The sequence below is a fragment of the Nanorana parkeri genome, unplaced genomic scaffold (assembly GCF_000935625.1).
Source record: "Nanorana parkeri isolate BGI_ZX_2015 unplaced genomic scaffold, ASM93562v1 scaffold2415, whole genome shotgun sequence".
Classification (NCBI taxonomy): domain Eukaryota; kingdom Metazoa; phylum Chordata; class Amphibia; order Anura; family Dicroglossidae; genus Nanorana; species Nanorana parkeri.
In genome coordinates, this window is record NW_017308683.1 from 102,388 (window position 1) to 123,503 (window position 21,116).

The 21,116-nt window shown below is 40.9% G+C and overlaps 2 protein-coding genes across 2 annotated transcripts in view; one reads left to right on the forward strand and one right to left on the reverse strand.

Annotated features, from left to right (window-relative positions):
* PIH1D1 (PIH1 domain containing 1) overlaps positions 1-12,061 on the forward strand; it is a 19,873-nt gene extending 7,812 nt beyond the window's left edge. The window contains exons 3-10 of the mRNA XM_018573531.1: positions 4,376-4,561; positions 6,864-6,925; positions 7,560-7,629; positions 8,412-8,508; positions 8,830-8,877; positions 9,335-9,425; positions 9,561-9,704; positions 11,864-12,061. Of these exons, the coding sequence (XP_018429033.1) occupies positions 4,376-4,561; positions 6,864-6,925; positions 7,560-7,629; positions 8,412-8,508; positions 8,830-8,877; positions 9,335-9,425; positions 9,561-9,704; positions 11,864-11,899 (734 nt within the window). The 3' untranslated portion in view covers positions 11,900-12,061. The remainder of the gene's footprint in view (positions 1-4,375; positions 4,562-6,863; positions 6,926-7,559; positions 7,630-8,411; positions 8,509-8,829; positions 8,878-9,334; positions 9,426-9,560; positions 9,705-11,863) is intronic.
* A 2,381-nt stretch (positions 12,062-14,442) lies between these two features.
* LOC108801639 (prolactin-like) overlaps positions 14,443-21,116 on the reverse strand; it is a gene marked incomplete at its 5' end in the record, with an annotated part of 7,104 nt that continues 430 nt past the window's right edge. Inside the window, 3 exons of the mRNA XM_018573530.1 lie at positions 14,443-14,628; positions 16,624-16,785; positions 17,339-17,446. Coding sequence (XP_018429032.1) covers positions 14,443-14,628; positions 16,624-16,785; positions 17,339-17,446 — 456 coding nt within the window. The remainder of the gene's footprint in view (positions 14,629-16,623; positions 16,786-17,338; positions 17,447-21,116) is intronic.

Sequence of the window (21,116 nt, forward strand, 5' to 3'; positions counted from 1 at the left end):
AATAATATAATAATATTTTTCCCCTTCTCCCTCATTAATACCCCCACACATATAAAATAATTAAAATAAAACACTCCCCCTTCCCCTTATTAACCCCCCACAAACAAATTAATAATACACTCCCCTCCCCGCGAGCCCCCTCACCTGTTCACGGCTTTGCAGGGAGGAGGCTTGAGGAGGATCGTTCCCCGGTTCTCTGGGTGTGATTAGTGAGGTCTGCAGACCTCGCTAATACAGCCCTGCTTTCGGCCGGAGCTCAGAACTGTCAGAGCTTTGGCCGAAGGAAGCCGGAGCCGACGGGTGCAGCTCTGCGGTCTGCATCTGACACAGATGCAGACCGTGGAGCTTCTCCCGCAAGTCAGGTACGCGGTCTGTGATCGCGTGCCTGACATGTCAGCTGTCTGCGGGCCACAGTTGGACCGCGGACCGGTACTTGGAGACCCAAATTTCCACTCGCCCTCACTTTTATTTTTACTCGCAAAATGCGAGCGGGCGAGTGGAAATTTTGAGCCCTGCCATACGTAATCGTTAAACCCTTTCGCTGCCACCGTCGTATGGCAGAGCACAACCGCTTGCAGCTGGCCACATCACTATGCCATACATTGGTGGCTTTTACCCTTCTGCTGTAAGCTCATGGTCACTTTTGTGACCATGAACTTATACCAGAAGGGTTCTCCTGACTTTCCCCTGTGAAATAAAAGCTGTCTTCAGTGGCTAAGAAGCCGCTGACGAGTGCTATTTAGGGATGCTCTGATACCACTTTTTTAAGACCGAGTACCGATACTTTTTTCAAGTACTCACCGATACCAATTGCCGGTACTTTTTCTTAAAGGGGCAGGTCACATTTTTTCTAAAGCAATACAAAATCATGATTTTAGAACATGAACATGAAATGAATATTTAGATCATGCCATTGCTAACTAAGGCTTGTATCCTCATAGTGGGGAAAATGGATGAGCACATGTCCAGACTCCAGAACAGTGTATTATTGTATAGTGTGGCACAGCTATATCCAATTCTGCATACCTGGCTTTATATTATAAAAAAAATTAATAATAATATAAAGCCAGTTATACAGAATCGGATATAGCTGTGCCACAATATACAGTGTTCTGGAGTCTGGACATGTGCTCATCTATTTTCCCCATTATTATAATGTTTTTTATAATTAAAAGCCAGATATGCAGAATTTGATATAGCTGTGCCACACTATACAGTGTTCTGGTCTGGGGTCTGGACATATGCTCATCTATTTTCCCCACTAGTGGATACAAGCCTTAGTTAGCAATATCTACATCGTTTTTTCTTTATTTAATGTCTTTCTTTTTTTAAATATTATATGCAGTTAAACAGCATTTTTGTGCCCAGCCCCCATGCGGTGCTGCAGTACTAACCTGCTGTGTCGTCTTCTCCGTCTGCTTCAGCCACTCCGTGTCACAGCCTAGTCATCTGCTCCATTCTGACCTCTATCCAAGTCCTCACTCCTGGCTGGTGGGGAAGCCTGTCAATCATCCAATCGGCCAATCAGCGGGGAAGAGGTCAGAATGGATCAGATGATTGAGGACTTGGAGGAGGAGTTCGCGGCCATCTTGTTTAATTGAGGACGCTATGGAGGTCCTTTTTGTGCGGCGGTTTCGGGTCCTTGAAGATGTCGGACGCAGCACAGGTACTCGTTTTTTGTATCGGAGTATTTGCACGAGTACTCATGCAAATACTCGGTATCGCCGCCGATACCGATGCTTGTATCGGAGCATCCCTAGTGCTATTAACAAATATTCCCTCCCCCTCCCTTTGGCACCTGCTGACGCCATCTGTCATCTTCTCCCCGCCTGGAGCCACTCCATGCTTATCTTTGGATCCCCACTGCTCCCCCCCGCATGTATGGGCTGTGGCAGCGGGGATCCAAGGAGAAAATGACAGCTAAAGCCGGTGGAGGAGGGAGTGCTGTCATCCAGCGGTGAGGGGAGAGGAGCCGCAGCCGAGTGGGGAGTAGAGCGGAGACGCTGTCATCTGGCCAGTTTCAGGATGACAGCAGCTCTGTGTGTGCTGGAGCAGAGGATCGGTAAATATCTGTGATATTTACCAATCCTCTGTGTGCAGAACAAATGCTGATCACTCCAATGTTTGTAAACAACTGGGGAAACAGTACTATGTGTCCCCAGTTATGAATGAACAAGAAGTGCTTTACATCACTTCCTGTTCATTCATGAGTTTCTCAGTGGGGAGAAGCACTCACTACAGAGGCTTCTATCCATTCAGAAACTGGTTGATAGTAAATATTTCAGTTTCTAAATGAATTGGAAGCCTCTGTACTGAGGGCTTTCCATTCATTTAAAATGTGTTTTTCTATTTCAAAAAGGAAATGGTAGGCGTCTGTTTAGACCCCTGATAATTCCTTACTGCAAGACCTACAAAATTACTAGCACCATCTTTTTTTTCTACTGGACCTGTGCTTTCAGAAAATATATAGTTCAGGGTTTTGTTTTTTTTACAAGCGCAGCAATAGAAAATCAAAACAATGGGAAAAATTGCAAAAATGTTGTGGCCAGCTGAGGTTAAAAGTGTTGCTGAGGGCTTGACAGCGAAAAGGTTAAACAAAGAAATGTTATTCTGGAGGAAACTTTATTTTTTACTATAGGTACAATTTTCTGAATTTCATTGAGATAAGAAATTAGAAACATTTTCAAACTTTTTTATTTTTCTCATCACTGCAGTCGAAAATGATCATCGATGTCTCCCAATAAACTGGGGAAAATGAACAAACAATTTGAAAACTACAGTTTTTGACAACATTCTAACCATATATGGCTAGCTTTACTAATCAATCTCTTTGTTTTTAGTATGTCAGGTGTCTGATCGTCGTTTTATATATAAAGTCCCTTTGAACTTCGTTAATAATGTCAATCATCCAATCGGCCAATCAGCGGGGAAGAGGTCAGAATGGATCAGATGATTGAGGACTTGGAGGAGGAGTTCGCGGCCATCTTGTTTAATTGAGGACGCTATGGAGGTCCTTTTTGTGCGGCGGTTTCGGGTCCTTGAAGATGTCGGACGCAGCACAGGTACTCGTTTTTTGTATCGGAGTATTTGCACGAGTACTCATGCAAATACTCGGTATCGCCGCCGATACCGATGCTTGTATCGGAGCATCCCTAGTGCTATTAACAAATATTCCCTCCCCCTCCCTTTGGCACCTGCTGACGCCATCTGTCATCTTCTCCCCGCCTGGAGCCACTCCATGCTTATCTTTGGATCCCCACTGCTCCCCCCCGCATGTATGGGCTGTGGCAGCGGGGATCCAAGGAGAAAATGACAGCTAAAGCCGGTGGAGGAGGGAGTGCTGTCATCCAGCGGTGAGGGGAGAGGAGCCGCAGCCGAGTGGGGAGTAGAGCGGAGACGCTGTCATCTGGCCAGTTTCAGGATGACAGCAGCTCTGTGTGTGCTGGAGCAGAGGATCGGTAAATATCTGTGATATTTACCAATCCTCTGTGTGCAGAACAAATGCTGATCACTCCAATGTTTGTAAACAACTGGGGAAACAGTACTATGTGTCCCCAGTTATGAATGAACAAGAAGTGCTTTACATCACTTCCTGTTCATTCATGAGTTTCTCAGTGGGGAGAAGCACTCACTACAGAGGCTTCTATCCATTCAGAAACTGGTTGATAGTAAATATTTCAGTTTCTAAATGAATTGGAAGCCTCTGTACTGAGGGCTTTCCATTCATTTAAAATGTGTTTTTCTATTTCAAAAAGGAAATGGTAGGCGTCTGTTTAGACCCCTGATAATTCCTTACTGCAAGACCTACAAAATTACTAGCACCATCTTTTTTTTCTACTGGACCTGTGCTTTCAGAAAATATATAGTTCAGGGTTTTGTTTTTTTTACAAGCGCAGCAATAGAAAATCAAAACAATGGGAAAAATTGCAAAAATGTTGTGGCCAGCTGAGGTTAAAAGTGTTGCTGAGGGCTTGACAGCGAAAAGGTTAAACAAAGAAATGTTATTCTGGAGGAAACTTTATTTTTTACTATAGGTACAATTTTCTGAATTTCATTGAGATAAGAAATTAGAAACATTTTCAAACTTTTTTATTTTTCTCATCACTGCAGTCGAAAATGATCATCGATGTCTCCCAATAAACTGGGGAAAATGAACAAACAATTTGAAAACTACAGTTTTTGACAACATTCTAACCATATATGGCTAGCTTTACTAATCAATCTCTTTGTTTTTAGTATGTCAGGTGTCTGATCGTCGTTTTATATATAAAGTCCCTTTGAACTTCGTTAATACCACTTTGTTTATCCTAATTCTACTGTTTTGTTATTGTAAATATTTGTATTGATCCATAATTTGTGTTGTTTTTCTTAACAGGTTTTTGCATAAAAACTCGCACATCTAAAAATGAAAAGATCTTCATTAACATCTGTAAGTCAAATCAAATCCCAGCACCCCCCGACCTCAGTGAGCAGGAGCTAGTCAGTATCTTGGAATCAGATGATCCCTCTGGATATCGTGTCCCAATGAGCATTGGAGAACCCCATGTTGAAGTAGACAATAGTAAGATATTTATCTAATGGAGCTCTTGTTCCTTGTAATTTGTCATGTATGCACCTGAAATGTTCATCCTGTGTAACAGCACAGAGGAATCCTTAACAGCATGACTGTCTTTGTTCCACTGAGACCTTCAGCTGTAATTTTGAGTTTTTCCTGCACTACCATTGCAGGTATATAAAGTGGAGCCTAACAATAGAGAATTGAGCTCTGTTTTGGCCCAGCAAAGAGTTGTAACCACTGACAAGATGAGGGTCTAGTTGCTAATTGTACTTGCAGTTTCGGAAAGGGGGCTTTACTACACATGGGCAGAAACAGGTCTGTACTTTTATTTATTGTAGAAAACATCTGAGCTGCATGTCAGCAAAAGGCCATTGGTGGAAAAGGATTTGGATGGATTTTTTTTGTCAGGTGATTGGACAAGCTTTAATAACCATCTTGGCATATGCATCAGTCAAGCAGCATGTGAAGACAATTTGCTTTGATACTTTGCTTCTAATGTTCTATATAGAAGCATTTAGCACAGGTTCAGCAATTTTATTTGAAAACTAAAAAAAGAAGTCTAATACAATGGAAGAATTAACTTCTCTTTTAAATGTGAAATTGGCTACTTAGACATTTGGTCATATACTGTATGTTCTGTTCAAGATGTATTTGGGTCACCAACACTGACTTATGTAATGGTCAAATTAGGCCTTGTTCACACAAAGCTCGGAGCAGGTGCAGAGCAGATCAGTTGCAGACCGGATCAAAACTGCGTCCAATGTATTCCAATGGTATTTTTTGCTCCAGTTCACATTGCAGTGTGCAGTTTCAGAGCAGCTCCAGAGCAGGTGAAAAAACTGCAGCAGGCCCTATTTTACCTGCTCTGGATCTGCAAACGCATCAAAAATGCATGCAAATGCCTGGGACGCACTGAAAGCCCATTTTAAACTTTAAAAAAAAATTAAAAACTATTTTTTTAGCCAAAAATGCGTCAAAAACGCATCTAAAAGTCTAGCGTGCGTGTGCAGAAACCTGACCGGATCTGCTCTGCATCTGGTGTGAACAAGGCCTAAGCTAATACTATATGTAATTCAGTTGTTTGGTTTTTTTTTTAAGAAATGTATAGTGGATTCTTGAGTAACTATGGTCAGGGCTTTAAAGTATGGATACACCAATACCGATACTAGTAGATTCCTCCTGAACATGGAGGGAACATGGAACCGGCTTCCCGGCCAATCGGGTAGCCGGGCGGCAGATAATGACAGCTGGCTTACTGCTGATTGGCTGGGAAGCCGGCTTCCCCGCCAATCCGGAAGCTGGGCGGCAAGTAATGACACGCTGCCCGGGTTCCTGATTGCCCGGCAAGCCAACCCCCATGCTCATGGAAGTACCGGTATCGGTACTCGGTATCGGCGTGTACTGAGAGATCAATATCGGTACTCGATACCAAAAAACTGGTATCTGTGCATCCCTACTTTAAAGTGTATGTAAACTCTAACAATGAACTTCCCTCATTTGCTCCCTTTTTGGTCTGTGAAATATATTATTGAAAGCCCTTTATTATGCCTGTTTTTGAGTGCATAAATAGCCCATAGGTCTCATCAGAAATTCAGAGCTCTCTTTTGTCTTGAGCAGACTTCATGTGTTATCTCAAATAGGCTATTTAGCCCTGCTAGTTCTTATCATGGGCTGTAGAGTGAATAGACTTTGTCATATAGATCTGTAAGTAGGAGTGTTTGAGATGTTTAGCGAAAGACAGTGGGCAGAGCTGACACCATTCAGTCCACAAAAAAGCTGTATGTTGCCAGCTCACAAAAGAACTTAGAAGTACAGTGTATTTCTGGCATATCACCAGTGATGTTTCTGAACTTGTAGGGTCTTTTAAAAAGGATAAAGCACAGGGAAACATACATGCATTGCAGAAATGTACTGCACATGTTTTTTTTTTTTATTTTGCTTTGACACACACATTATATTTGTATTTTCAGCCAGCAGGCGGCACCCTCAGCTCTCTTCTGCATATTTGCAATTTCTCCTTACCTATTACTGAAATAAGCCTGAGGGCTTTAAGTGGAACAAACTCTGTAAGCTGTTCCCGGAAAAAGGCAGGCAGAGGGCAAAAGACTAGTCACCAGTATGGCCTGTGTTCTCTAGAAAAAAAAAGCAGAGCGCACCACAACAGATAAAACTTGCTTTATTGGAAAAATAAAAATACATTGCATTTACAAAGTAGTGACTTTATCAGAGCATGTAACCAGATAAAACAACTCATCGGATGATATTGTAATAAAAAGCTTGAAATATTCTTTGTCTCTTTATACAGGTGGAAGTGGTTGCACAGCCTATGACATTGTAATAAACAGTTCTTTCTTTGACAAGATTAAGGTATTCCACAGCTATAATAACTGTAACCTTCCCTCTGATCATCACTCATTTAGCATTAAAAGTTCTCTTGGAAATAAACTGATGTTCTGCATTTGTCTTCTCCCCAGTCATCTTCCAGGACAGCCATCGAGATATAGGCTCCGCCTACCTGCAACAGGAAACACATCAACCACATTAAATAAATAGACTCCTCCTTCCATCCCAAGTCAGTTTTTTTGTGTTTCCGTCAGCTACACAGGGACATCGTAATGTATGTTATTTTAAAGGGCTCACGTTTGTTTGCCTTACCCTACTATGCATTGGGACCTACTCCAGGGTTACCTGCTGCAGTGCATACAGGGATTCCCTATCGGACCCCCACCCGATTCTTGGCCAAGGTTCCCTTCCGTCACTCAGGGAAGGCAACCATCCTCCTGCACGTGAGTAGGCGCCAGATGGTGGCCCCCCCCGGGTGTACAGCAGTGGAAAGGTGTGATGACCTGGAGTGTGCGGTGCCCCTGTTGTGGACATCAGTCTGGCAACAACAGGGGCAGCATGGAGGTACGGGGAGGCTGAGGAGCCCAGGGTCCCAGATGCCTAGGAGCATATCGGGCACTTACCGGTCGGTAGGGGGAGCGGTGACAGTCGGCGGCAGCGTGGGGTTGTTGATATCACAGTGGCAATGGAAGGCTTGGAAAACAAATATGCAACGGAGCTTTCTAGAGGTAATACATTGATCTGTTCTAATTGCTATACCACCTAATTGTATTACCGAATTGTTATCTATCACATTTATCTATATCATGCGTAACATAACAAGCTTGAAACAAATAATGGAAAAAGTGCATAATTAGCAATCATTTTTAAGTAAAGGGATTTATAGGGACAGCATTATGAGGAAGCTAGCTCTGATCACCCTTTTCCAGTGTTTAGTTCAACATGAAAGAAGTCAAGAGAATATTAGACTTGCTGTCAGTAGTGGAGCGTGCTCCATGTTGAATTTGTCTTGAGCAGGAGCTTCCCTAGAAATTCTGTATTTTCAGATCATGACCACAGGATTCCTAGATTGGAGAAGCAGTGTCGATACTCATATTCGTAATTGGCAGCTCCTGTTTCTGTCTGTGACTGTCCCTGTCCTGGAAGACTACTTCAAATAGAGTTCCTATAAGGACTAATCCATTTTACTATGTGGCCACTCATTTAAGCAAGCCGAATGAATGGTGCACATTTGAGGCTTCTGCAGGTGTTTTTCTTAGATAAACAGCTTAATGTAAATTAGTGTGTGTCTGTTTTAAAACCTATGTTTCTGTGTATAGCTTGTATTACACTGTGGCCCTAATCTTTTTATAATTTTTGTTTTTCAAGAAAGTGGTACGTTTTTTTTTTTGTTTTTTTTTCTCTTTTTCGTCAAAATAATAATGTTACTTGGTAGTGCTGATATGTGGTCTTTTTCTACTTATACAGAAGGTATGCTTTAAGAAAAATTCCCTTTCCCTGTCTATTGCAGAATGGCGTATGCTCAAAAATCGAAAGTTCATGGGATCCATATTTGATCAAAATATAAGAACAACATCCAAACCTATGATTCAAGAAATGAAACCAAAGTAAGTTTTTTTTTTTTTTCATTTTTTTTGAAACTCATATAATAGATACATATTTGGGATACAATTCATACAAATAATGGTAAATCTGATTTTGAATGTGGTGTTTAAGTTGCTAAAATGGGGTTATGTTGGTCCAAATATGTGTCTAGTTTTATTATAGTTTTGATGTTCTTAGATTTCTTTTTCTGTGTTTTTGGTGTGAAAAGGAAGCCACATTAACACCTACAATGTCTGGCAGAGATGCTACTTCTCAAATCCACAGCTTTTTAATTTTAGTAAAATAATGTTGACAAAACGTTATTTTCTTGCTTCTTACCTTAGGTCCTTACAGTCAACTGCAAGCAAGTCTCTTATTTCTGAAGTCACAAGGTTTGTTTTTCTTAAATCCTTTGAAGATCTCCTGTCAAAACTTTTTTATTTTGTTTTAAATAGGGTAGGTAAAAATTAAAACCTCTGTCAGGTGTTTATTTGTCTGTGTCCCAATTGGTTGACCGACAATAGGGTCAGAGACGGCAACAATTTAGATACTTTTAGTACATTGGAAAAAGGTTGTGATCTCGGTCAGGCTTTAATAACAGCATGTGCTGCCCTTTGTGTCTGTGACTCCTGTTCCCCTTATTTTTGTCCTTGTGTCACACATAATGAAGGGAAATGTCCCCAGTGGAGTTGCAGCCAGCAATAAAAGATAATGGTGGTTTTAAACCTTCGCAGTTTGAGTCAAAACTAAGGGAAAATTGCCATGTGTATCACCAGTACAAGGGCAGATTTTGCTTGCTTGTGTAAATATAAGTTTATGTATTTTTTTGTTCTATGATTTAATACTCAGCTCACCAGAGGTACCAGAATATACAATTATTGCAGAACCTTCTGGGGGACATCCAAGCTTTCTTGTGGCTGAAATCTCTTTGCCTAGAGTGGTGAGTACTTCTATTATAACTATATTAGCATTTTTGAAGGGCCCCTGTAGGCCTTAGTTCTACTGCAATTATACAAGGGTCATGGGCCCTATTCACCAAAAGGATTTCTATAAATGCTGATTTTTCCCTTTGCAGTCCTCTGTCAGATCCCTTGTACTAGACCTTGGAGAAGACCAAATTGTATTATTGGGACGTCCTGATTTGTATCATATGGATATCTTTATTCCCTACAATATTATCCAGGAGGAAAGTGGTGCTCAGTTTAACAAAGACACAAAGGTGAGCTAGTATTAAAGAAACATAACTCATAACTTGCACATATTTTTTTATGGAGACATCAGGGGTCTCTAAGACCGAACCGCTTCTATGTAAACGACCATCGCTGGGGGCACGCGTGGGCACGAAGGACGTCAAAAGACGCCCACCCGCATCCAGGAGACTCCCGTCCAGCCGTCTTTCAACGTTCGGCGGACGGGAGGTGGTTAAAGCTGGTTATGAACCATTGAGTGCATTTTCCATTCGTTTGCTTGGTGGAGAAGACAAACGCAAAATAGGATTTTGGTACTCACCGTAAAATCCTTTTCTCTCCGTTCATTGAAGGACACAGGGAACAGATCGGAGATCATGTACTGTAGGGTAATATCGCCACCTGCAGGAGAAGGACGCTAGGCACAAAAAAACTAAAGACCAATCACAGCCTAAGGGCGGCCCTTGCCGGTGGCCAAACCCCCCACCTGCTGACAAGTCTCCAGTTTAGTAACAAGCAGTAAAGGAGTACACACCCACATAGAGGGGCGGGCCCTGTGTCCTTCAATGAACGGAGAGAAAAGGATTTTACGGTGAGTACCAAAATCCTATTTTCTCTCCCGTTCATTGAAGGACACAGGGAACAGATCGGAGATCATGTACTGTAGGGACGTCACAGAGCAGTACCAAAAAAGAGGGGTGGGATCCTTCAATGAACGGGAGAGAAAAGAGGATGCTGGTCTAAAATCCTCAAATGTGTAAAATCAGTGAGCCAGCTTTTTACGTCTTTAAAATTATGGCAAAAGACCCTATAGTCATTTGTTGCAGCACAAAATGTCAAACGGACCAAAAATTGTCCACTTTATGAATGTACCCCGTACTGCCTTGGTGCCCAACCTAAGGCCCTTTGGCACCTACTGTGTGGTCCATGGGGCCCCTGCAGGCAATAGTCTGTGTTTCCCTTACCTAGGTGCTTCCCCAGGTCAGTAAAGGAAATCTATTCTTTAGACTGGGTTCTAGTAGTTGGCTTGATTTATATATTTTACATTATTTTGCTTTTTTTTAGTGCTGATCAGCTCTTTCCTCTTTTAACGTCTTTTTAAAAATCTTTTTATAATGGATCTTGCTGAAGGGAGAATCATGCCCATAGTCTGTCGATCTCATGTTGCATGTCTGCAGTCTCTGATTACTTTACTTTAGTACTACAATTCACTTAACACAATGTGCTGCCCGATGGCGCTGTCAAGGGCCGCACTTGAGGTCCCCTTTATGAAGAAAGTTGACCACCACTGTCTTAGTGGGACTATATATATAACTTTTTAAATGCGTCTGGTCTTTTTCCTTTTAGCACATACAGCATAGTTTTTTAGTTATCAAATGTTTATGTTTTGGAAGTCTAAGGTCTATCCACCCAGACTCGCATGGTTTCCAATACCATCTCTATGCCGATGACACTCAAATCTATCTTTCTACTCCACAACTCACCCCCTCAGTGTCCTTGCGTGTCACTAATCTACTAACTGACATATCAGTCTGGATGTCGCAACACTTCTTAAAACTCAACCTTTCAAAAACTGAGCTCATGATATTTCCTCCTGCCTTTGCACCTTCTCCCAACTTTTCCCTTGAGATTGATAACACAACTATCCATCCCTCCTCCCATGCCAAGGTGCTAGGTGTCATCCTGGACTCGGACCTCACCATTCTGCCCCACATCCAATCCCTATGCAAATCCTTCCGCCTTCGTAACATCTGCAAAACACGCTCCTTCCTCACCAATGAAACTGCAAAACTACTCATCCACTCCCTTGTTATCTCTCGACTGTTTCAACTCCCTCCTCATTGGCCTACCTCTACACAGGCTATCTCCCCTTCAGTCTATCATGAATGCTGCTGCTAGACGCATCCACCTAACCAGCCCCTAAAAGCCCCTCCCTTTTAGATTACAAGCCCTCACGGGCAAGGGCCCTCCTTACCATCTTGTCTTGAATTGTGTTGTGATTGTAATGTTTTCCTTATTATAAACTGCTGGCGCTATATACATCCTGCATAATAATAATACTGATACGTGTTTTTTCGAGTGAAATATAATAATTAAAATCGGGCTCTCTGCTATTAATACATAGTTTGTAAGAAAGAATGTATAAAGTGCTATGCTGTTTACTGAATAACTGTTTGTGACTCTATTTCAGGTACTGACTATAACAATGCCGGTTCAACCAGCATAGTGCGAAGCTGTTGGAGGTGTGGCTTTTAAAATCCATCTATATTATTGATCCAGTGGATCCAGATTGGAGATGTTGGACTCTACTTTACTACTTTGTACTTCATAACAACATGTTCTTTGGCTTCAAGTCAGTTTGGGCTTAAATGCATCTGAAATATTTGTGAATAAAGCTAAATTTATGTTATTTAAAGTTGACTTCTTAGTCATTTTACATGTCTGCGTGAATATATTGCTGACATTTTCTGAAAACATAGGTGTGGTGCCTTGGATAAACACAGTTTTGTGTGTGTATTCAGCGATTCCAATTCCAGATGGATATAGGTAGGCAGCTCTTGATCTGGAGGTGTCAATCAGAAAACAAATCTTTGGGTATTAATGTGCATTGAGGGGGAGACAGTGCGCCACAAAAATTATGCAAGAAAGTCATAATTCAAATGATCTACTTTATTTCATCAGCTAGTCAAGCCAACATGGTTTGGAAGTCAGTCACTTCAGTCAAGCCAACTTGTTTCAGGGGTTGTCACCCCCGTCATCAGGGCAGTATCAAAGATGGCTGCTGTAGGCTGTTGTCTTCTGTAGAACTGCTATGCAGTTATACTCTTTACCATAAGAGAAAACTAAGACCGTTGCTTTTCCAGATGGATACTGTCTGGAAGCTGGCATAACAACCCAGCAACAGCGCACCAGTTGTCAGTGTACCAATTCAAGAGAGCTATGCTTTTTTTCCTCATATTGTAAAGGCTGGAATGGTGCTTCTACACTGGACATCATTAATACAGCCTTGAAGTAGGTGATGATAATGTATCATTTTAAGGGGTGTTAAGTAATATAAAGGCCTAAAATATGCATTTTAGCTCCCAAAACACATTAAGTTGACTTTCTGAATAAATAAAGCAATTTACTAGAATTATAATTTTCCAAAATAATTTTTGGCAACCCTTTCAGCCCCCCTATGTTTTGAAGGGAAGGAAACCCTATTACTTTAATAAAAAAAAAGTCTAAAACCTATATCATTAAAGCCCAATTTAACCCTTGATACAACCCCATAATGTAGTCAGGCTGCATATTTATGAAACAATGGGGCTCTTTATTTTTTTTTAAGTGCCTCTCCCTCCTTAAGAAGACTAGGAAGTGGATTCTGGTCCTGAATAATGCCTGAACAAAGATGGTTTCGTCTTAGAGAGGAAAGCAGATGGAGGCATTGCCAGAAAGTACTGTAAGATATACCTGTAAATGTTAGGCTTACACATTAGTTGGCATGCATGCACCTAACATGGTAAAATATATCAGATGCTCGGCCTGTTTTAATCTTGTGTTTTGTCTCAGTTTTGCTACGCTGTGAGGTTTTCCTAAAAATAATTTCAGGTACTCTTCATGTATAACTAAATATCTCTTTTGAATAGTTTGACCCTTTGAGATTTAAACACAGGTACAATAATAAACTACCCAAAAAACATTTTAGAACAAACTGCACTTTTTTTTTTGCTACATATATGATCTGTATCTCCCAATAAAAAATAAAAAAAAGCCAAAAAATTAGAAAAAGCTGGAAATCATAATTTGTGTATATGCTTTATTTTTCATAAGGTCTATTAGTCATTCAATGGCCTTGTTAACGTCTGCTTTCTTAACCAGTTGACATCCGCTGTGTTAAACCCCCTTCCCATCCAGGCCATTTTTCAGTATTCAGCGCTGCGGTACTTTGACTGACATTTATTCCGTCATGCAACGCTGTACTGAAATGAATTTTAGATCGTTTTTCGGGGACAGATTGAGCTTTCTTTTGGTGGTATTTTATTCACCACTGGGGTTTTTATTTGTTACTATATTAAGGAAAAATTACCGAATTTCTTTTTTTTTTTTAAGACCCCAAAAGAAGCTGATGAAGCAGAGGTGGGGTCTTTTCTACCCGTGCGCGCCCGCAGAAAAATAATGCCGTCTGGAGACGGCAACCCGCCAATGCTGCAGTGCCGTCCGTCCGTTTTTTTACAACGGGCGGACGGCAACTGGTTAACAGAACGTTCAAATTTAGCTTACAAAATATAATGGCTAAAATATGTAATTAATAAAATATTTGTGTTCTCTCTGTAAGGACTCTAGTCCTATAAAGGCACAAAGGATGATCGGGTATAACATCCCAAAAAGTCTGCTTGATTGTCTGAATAAATAAAGCATGTCACTGGACATATACCTTTCCTAAATCATATTTGCCAACCTTTTATTTCCATATTTTCCCAACATTTTACAGAAACAGTATTAATTTAAAAAAAATCAGAAACCTATATCATTAAGGCCCAATTCAGCCCTTGATATTTATTACTGTAATGCAGTCAGGCTGCATATACAGTTATAAATACAGGGGGTGCAGGTTTTTTTTCAACTGCCTCTCACTAAGCAGTCTAGATTCTGACCCTGGGTAATGCCTAAAGAAGATGGCAGGATTACTAAGTGCTCCATTATTATTTCTTCCGTAGCATGGCATAATGGTAAATACAGTCTGTAACAGTTGAGATTGCAGGCATCTTTAGAGGCTTATTACAGTCCCTAGCAGTTGTTGGCATGTATCATGCGGCATCGGAGGATTTTTAGATAGTTGTCAATCTTATGAGAGTCCCTGCGGAAGCAGTGCAGCAGATGGTGGGTAGCAAACATTTGAGACTCTTTTTGTGGTACGGCAGAATCTATGGGACCAAACCATGGCGGGTAAAAGTCATCCAGATCAGTCAGCATCTGCAATAAAGGAAATAATTGTTCTCAAACCTTATAGAGCACTAAATTCAACCAGCTTTATTTTTATCATTACAAAAAATCTAGAAATATATTTAATTACTTTAATGGTTTCAACAACACAAGCCATGGTAAATCACATAGGTAAGCATTCTTTTGTTTTTCCTTCTACCTTGCTAAAAGAGTGTCCTGGCTGAGTCTAGAGTATTCAACTGCTCTGCCACAAAAGATAGATGCAGAAGGTCATCTAACACTAGACATAATTACCATTTAAGATATAGAATTCTAGAAAGGATCACTGCTGGCAGTATGGACAAAGCAGGCTCCCTGACAAAATTGTCTGAAAATTAGGGCTGGTAATGATTCAAATTTTCGTGTTTGATTAATCTAAATTTTTTTTAATCGATTAATTTGGATTAATTATAACGCACATACAGATCCAACTACATTGGCCTTTACACGCACAGCAATGAAGTAATAAAATGAACTAGGATCACACTAATCCAGCACGTTATCAATCTCAGGTGCCCCACTCAATATGGCCGCCGCTTGAGTGGGGCAACTCAGAATAATAACGTGCTGGATTAGTGCATGTGATCCTAGTTCATTTTATTACTTCATTGCTGTGCTGTATGTGCGTAGGTCAATGCCTTGGCTGGCGCTCGTGTAGAACAAGTTTATTGGGCAAACCTGTTAGTTGTAACGAAACCGGAAGTCAGGTGGTCGCAGAACTCCATAAGTGTCGACAGATCACCGGCCCAAGTGGCTCTGACGGCTAACGAAGGGAAGGGGGAGGAGTCCGGTGACGTTGATGTCCGTGACATCACCGGACTCCTCCCCCTTCCCTTTGTTAGCCGATGGAGCCACTTGGGGAAGGGGGGAGGAGTCCAGTGACGTCGATGTCCGTGACGTCACCAGATCTCCGACGGGACTCCCGGAAGCCGGCGGAGAGGTGAGTGTTTTCATTATTGATCAAAATAATTTTAATCGATCAAAAATTTTAACGATTAATCGGGTAATTCATTGTTAATTTCCCCAGCCCTACTGAAAATACTTTTTTTCAAACTTACAAGAGATAGAGACTCAGGCAGTTGTGAAATCATGCCAATGATCAGCAAGGCTGTGCATGATTTTGTGCGTTCCTGCACTATTTAAGGAGGAGTGGGCTGCCTCCAGGTACACCTGCATCTAATTTATCGACTGCATTAATATGCTCCAACATGGAGACTCATAAATAGAGTTCGGACCACACTTCACATAGGAGCCTTGATGGGGTGGTGTGGCTTCTACATATTTTTGGCCAAAGGTTTGTGTAACTAAACCTCTGTTTCCCATGCATACTGTTAGACGGTAATATTTTGTTGCAGGCTAGCTGGCAAGTGTGCTGGGGACTTTTTGTGTTTTGTATTGTGCATGATTTTGTGCCTGAGATTTCAGGTGGTCATATTCAGCAAAGAGAACTAGTCATTCCGTCACCCCATGGAAATGCTGGGTTGGAAGTCTCCAATCATCTTGATTGCCAAGAGGAAGTTCATGCTTCCACTATAAGCTGGCTTTGTATTCATCACCAAGAAAGCTATTCAAAGGTAGGATATCAATAAAGTTCTTAAGTTGGTTCACAAATATCTGCATCTAAAGAAATTAATTTCATGCTTTCTATTTATGGATAACATTAAAGAACTTTACTGATGAGTGAAAAAAAATTGATAGAAGTGATGAAATCTCCACTCAATGATCAAACTCTATCATCTGTCAAGTCACTACCTAGGGAGGACACAGGCACTTTTAAAAATACTCTCAACTGCAGACTTTTGGACAGACAACAATAATTTATATGGTCATTTAACTGGAAGAAGCCAACCTCCCCAACACAATATCTATTACTCAGGAACATTATAAAGCAGGGTTCCGAGATGTGTAGCTTCTTCTAAGTACAGCAACATAATTCCTGCCTGCTGTTTGTGTAGTTCTCTCTTTTGTGGTTAAATCACTACATACCCTTCCAGAGATTCGGTCTATTCCCCCTTGCAACACTCGCGTGTGTTCCTCAGCTTCTTTCAACTTCCTGGTCATGTGATCTGGAGCTCCCATACTCAAGTGCTGTAGTGGTTGGTTCCATGATCGTAGCAACTTGTTTACAAGGCTCAGCAAGTCATTGTGCTGTGGTAGAACAGCAAAATATTTAATAAACATATTTAAAGAATGTGTTTAAAATTACCTAGAAAATATTGTTACTTTTGTGCACAGGCTGCGTTTCTCTGTGGCTAGATAAGTTCCTCTATGGAAGAATCTACATGGTGGTGGATGCAGAAGAGCATCAAGTGCATATGTTAGAAGTATTGGTCCACATATATTCCAGCCGTTTTTTGCAAGTTTTTTTCCTACAGAACAGCTGAAGCTCAACTAAACATGAACATTGCACAAAAAGTATGGGGAGCCACACAGCACCAACTCCTGACTACTCACATGTGTACTGAGCCATGTCTATTATTGCAGACAACGTACTGTATACAGGTTAAGGATGAAAACCATGAAAAACGATGGGGCATGGAAATTGTCCAAAAATGTTATAAATTCCCCCATTGTTTTCTGCTTTATGACCTAAATTGGAGCTTTATTTCAGTGCAAATGTTGTGAATATTGTATAAAAAAAAGGCTTGATAAAAATCATATAGTGTAGTGGGTACAGATGTTTTTGACTGCACCAACTTACTTGTAACTGTAACGTCTGTTCCTTGTCTTCTGGGGTATTAAGAGAGGAAGTGTGACAGTTGTTCAAAACATTACCTAGTAACTGATGCCCCTGAGAATATTGCTGGTCCTGTAATAAAGATTAAAAAATTATTTACCTATATGGTTTAAAAAGAGTGCAATGTGAGCCAGTTCTTTTTTCAGCTCCATTCAGAAAACGCATACAATCAAATTAATCAGCACTACATTCAGTATCAATGAGAGAGAGACAATTCCTAAATGAGTAAGTGTGCCGCCCCAATGGGGCATAAAAGTTTTATATAGATGAGAATTTATATAGATTGTTTCTCTATACCATTTTTTATGGACGTTTTATATGTTAGTTCCTATGCTGCCATCTAGTGGTCTTTCTTGGTATCAAAGATGTTCTGCGTTCCCTTTGTGATGTATTTCCTCTGTATGTATGCTCCACCCTTCTTCTTGTTGGTCAGTACTTCCTGTTTCATGGCCACAGCTAACAGGCCACATGTAACAAGGACACATGTATTCTGCATAGTACGCAAGGAAAGGCATCATCTTTTGACCGCATAATACTGAAAACCATACATCTGCTGTATCCTGCTGTCTGATGTACAGAATAAAGCAACCCTTGTGGATGAAATGGTATTGGTGAGTTCAGCTATCTGACAATCAGGGCTCGAAAATCCACTCGTCTGCTCGTCTGTGACGAGCAGACAGTGGAGCCCGACGAGCAGCTTCCCGGCCGGCTGTTGTAACTACACTGCCGGCCGGGAGCTTTACAGTCAAGCGATCAAGCGTCTCGAGAGACGCTCGATTGCTTGTATCAGCAGCTGTCACTGCCGTTGCCGGTCCCGAGATCCGCTGTGCCCGATGCGGCCGGGACCGGCACGGCTCTGTGACAGGAGATCAAAGGGAGTTCAGTGTACAAACTCCCACCCTGACCCCATAGTTCTCCTTTAATCACTGATAACACTAAACTGATGAACAGTAAAAGCGTTTTAATCGTCGCCTGTGGGCATTTTTTGCAATTTTTGCGGGCACACGCAGTTTTAAGGCTTGACATGTTTGGTGTCTATTTACCCGACGTGACCCTGACTTTTATGGTACTTTTTTAATTATATAGTAAAAAAAATACCCCGTGGTGATTATATACCTCCAAAAGAAAGCTCTATCTGTCCCCAAACTTTTTTAACATAAATAGCAAGGCTATAGTCCGGTCGTGCTGACTGGTGAAATTTTTGACTGACTGGTGAGACGCTATCAAATTTTTCAAGCCCTGCTGACAATGATTGTCCTCAGTGATTGAATCTGCTTATACAGGCCAGGCATAGAGGTCTCAGCAAGGGAAATATCACTATCACAACAATCGGAGTCAGAATAGTAAGTGCTGCTAAGATATTTTATTAGAAAGCCCAGAATTAGCTATTGCCTGAGCAATCTCAGTATTGCATAGTGTAGTGAAGGAAAAGCTACAGTTTATTCATCCCTTAAGTGTGGATGAGCTTTAGAAAATATCTACCCCAAGAAAAAGCTACTGCTCCATGGGACCCCTTTAAATGAACCCACTACAGGGTAGGGGAAAGTTATTTTTACCTAATTAGGTAGATTTTCCTTCATTTCCTGTCCTGTACTTGTCATGGGAACAAGTGTCCATATTGTTAGGTTTCCCTTCTCTTCTTGTTCTGGTGGCAGCTCAGAAGATTGGATTTAGTTATACTTTAAGGTAATTCATTAAACACAGGCATGGGCTGTATACCACTGGTGGTATACTTACTTGCAACAGGTGGTATTAAACAGAACTCTGTATTAACTGTACAAGCAGGAAAGCCTTCTGAAAAAATAGGGTCAGGAGCCAGTGGTGTGAACTAAAGAGTGCCACAGCAAACATTTTAGAGAGGCCAGTGTACTAACTGGACACTGAATTTTCAAGGGGCAGTCCTAATTGGATGTAAAAGGGATTCTAAAAGTTTCAGTAAATGTGTGGATCAGATGCTTTGCAGTTACAGCCAGTACTGGTAACATAATAATTCAGGTATGAAAAACCCACATTTTTCTTACCTTATATAGTACAGGTGATAGATGCACACTGTAAAGATTGTGGTAGTGACTAAAGTTTGTTAAATACTGCTTTTATAGCTATTCTAATTTGGTGCAGATACAGAGAATCAAGATGAACATAATCCCTGGTCTACTTGCATTATGTGATATAAGGAAAGCCCATCATGACACAACTATGAAGGCTGCCCTTGCTGACCTCTCCATCTACAAATGCTAGTTCATCTGACTTTTCTCTAACTTTCCCCATCTGCAACCTTGTTATGGGCCAGTTATTTAAAAAGTGTTGAAACCAGAAACATTAAACTTAACAGCCTGGCAGCTAACTTATTTAGAAGGAGGTCAGCAATGGCAACTCCATATGCTTAATCTGACAGGTTTACTTAAACAAGGGTTCTTTTAAGTGTATGTAAGGAAAAAACTTTTAGGGTAAATTATCCAATGGGAACACATGTTTCAGTGACAACTGTCTAGAGTGGGGGATTCCCCTTGTTTTAGGCGATTTCCACTCATTTCCTGTTGCGTATCCTGGACAGTGAGTGAAGGTAAATCTCCCCAGCGGGACACAGTCAGCAAAAAATAATCTGATAGGGGTTTTAACCATCCCATACCGTATCCAAAACTAGATAAAAGGTTTTGCCTATTAATTCACACTAAGTCTATACTGGCATATAATAGTTTCCCCCCGAAGTCCCTGAGAGTGCCCGTCATTTTGAAGGTATGTCACTCTAAATCTTAGTCCCTAAATATGTTCCTGGTTTGTATGACAAATTCTGTTCTTTAAATCTGTTAATGTTCATTCTACTTTTTATGTTTTTATTTATGCAATATCACTAAGTAAAATGTACATATACTATGGACAATGAAGTTAGCTCAGCAGCAGTGCCGCATTAATCTAAGTTTTGCCAACTGTGGGTTATATACAGTAATTGTTTAGCCTTATAAGCAAAGTCATAGCATGTCAGCTGTATTCCAGGGTAATTATACTGCTATATTAGTGAACAAAAGGCTGGCCCCAAGCAGGGGACACCAGACGTTTATTCTGGTGAAACTTTTAGTAACTTTACAAGTCCAATTGAATACATTTCTGTCATGTAACAATGTACAGCAACAGTATAGTTTCTCTCTTAAAATGTATGTTTTATCATTAACAACAGTCATTGAGCTCTTGTCAACAGATGACATTGAAGCATCGATCTGCTGCAGGCAGGGAAACACATTTTCTTAGTTTCCTCTTCACCAGTGATCAGACTGCAACATTGAGGACACATGTATGGTGCATTGCAGTGCACCGCAGCACACAAAAACATGCAGTATGTGTATCACATTCAATGCCATCACAACACTCTTAGCGCCATGCACTGATGCATGTTATCGCAATGCATAGGTGTGAAGGGGCCCTAAAACTTTGTAGCGAGTCACAATATGAAAGGCTGATGCAAGTGTTGATCTGTGTCAGACTATTGTGAGTTTCATTGGATGATGGAAGTCAGCAGAGAGTGTCACCTTATTCACTAAGCTAAGGGGGAAATTCCCTTGCAAATAAACAACCTATTTGCCTTTAGTAAATCAACCCTATGAATATGAGCTCAGTCAACTCTGAGCCTGAATATCAGTCCATTAAGTAGTTGCTCACCCTGGGAAATAACTGAAGAAAGATGTCACAAGATGTACTTCTAATGAGAAAGGTAGATGAAGGCATTAACAAAAGGATGCTTTCATTT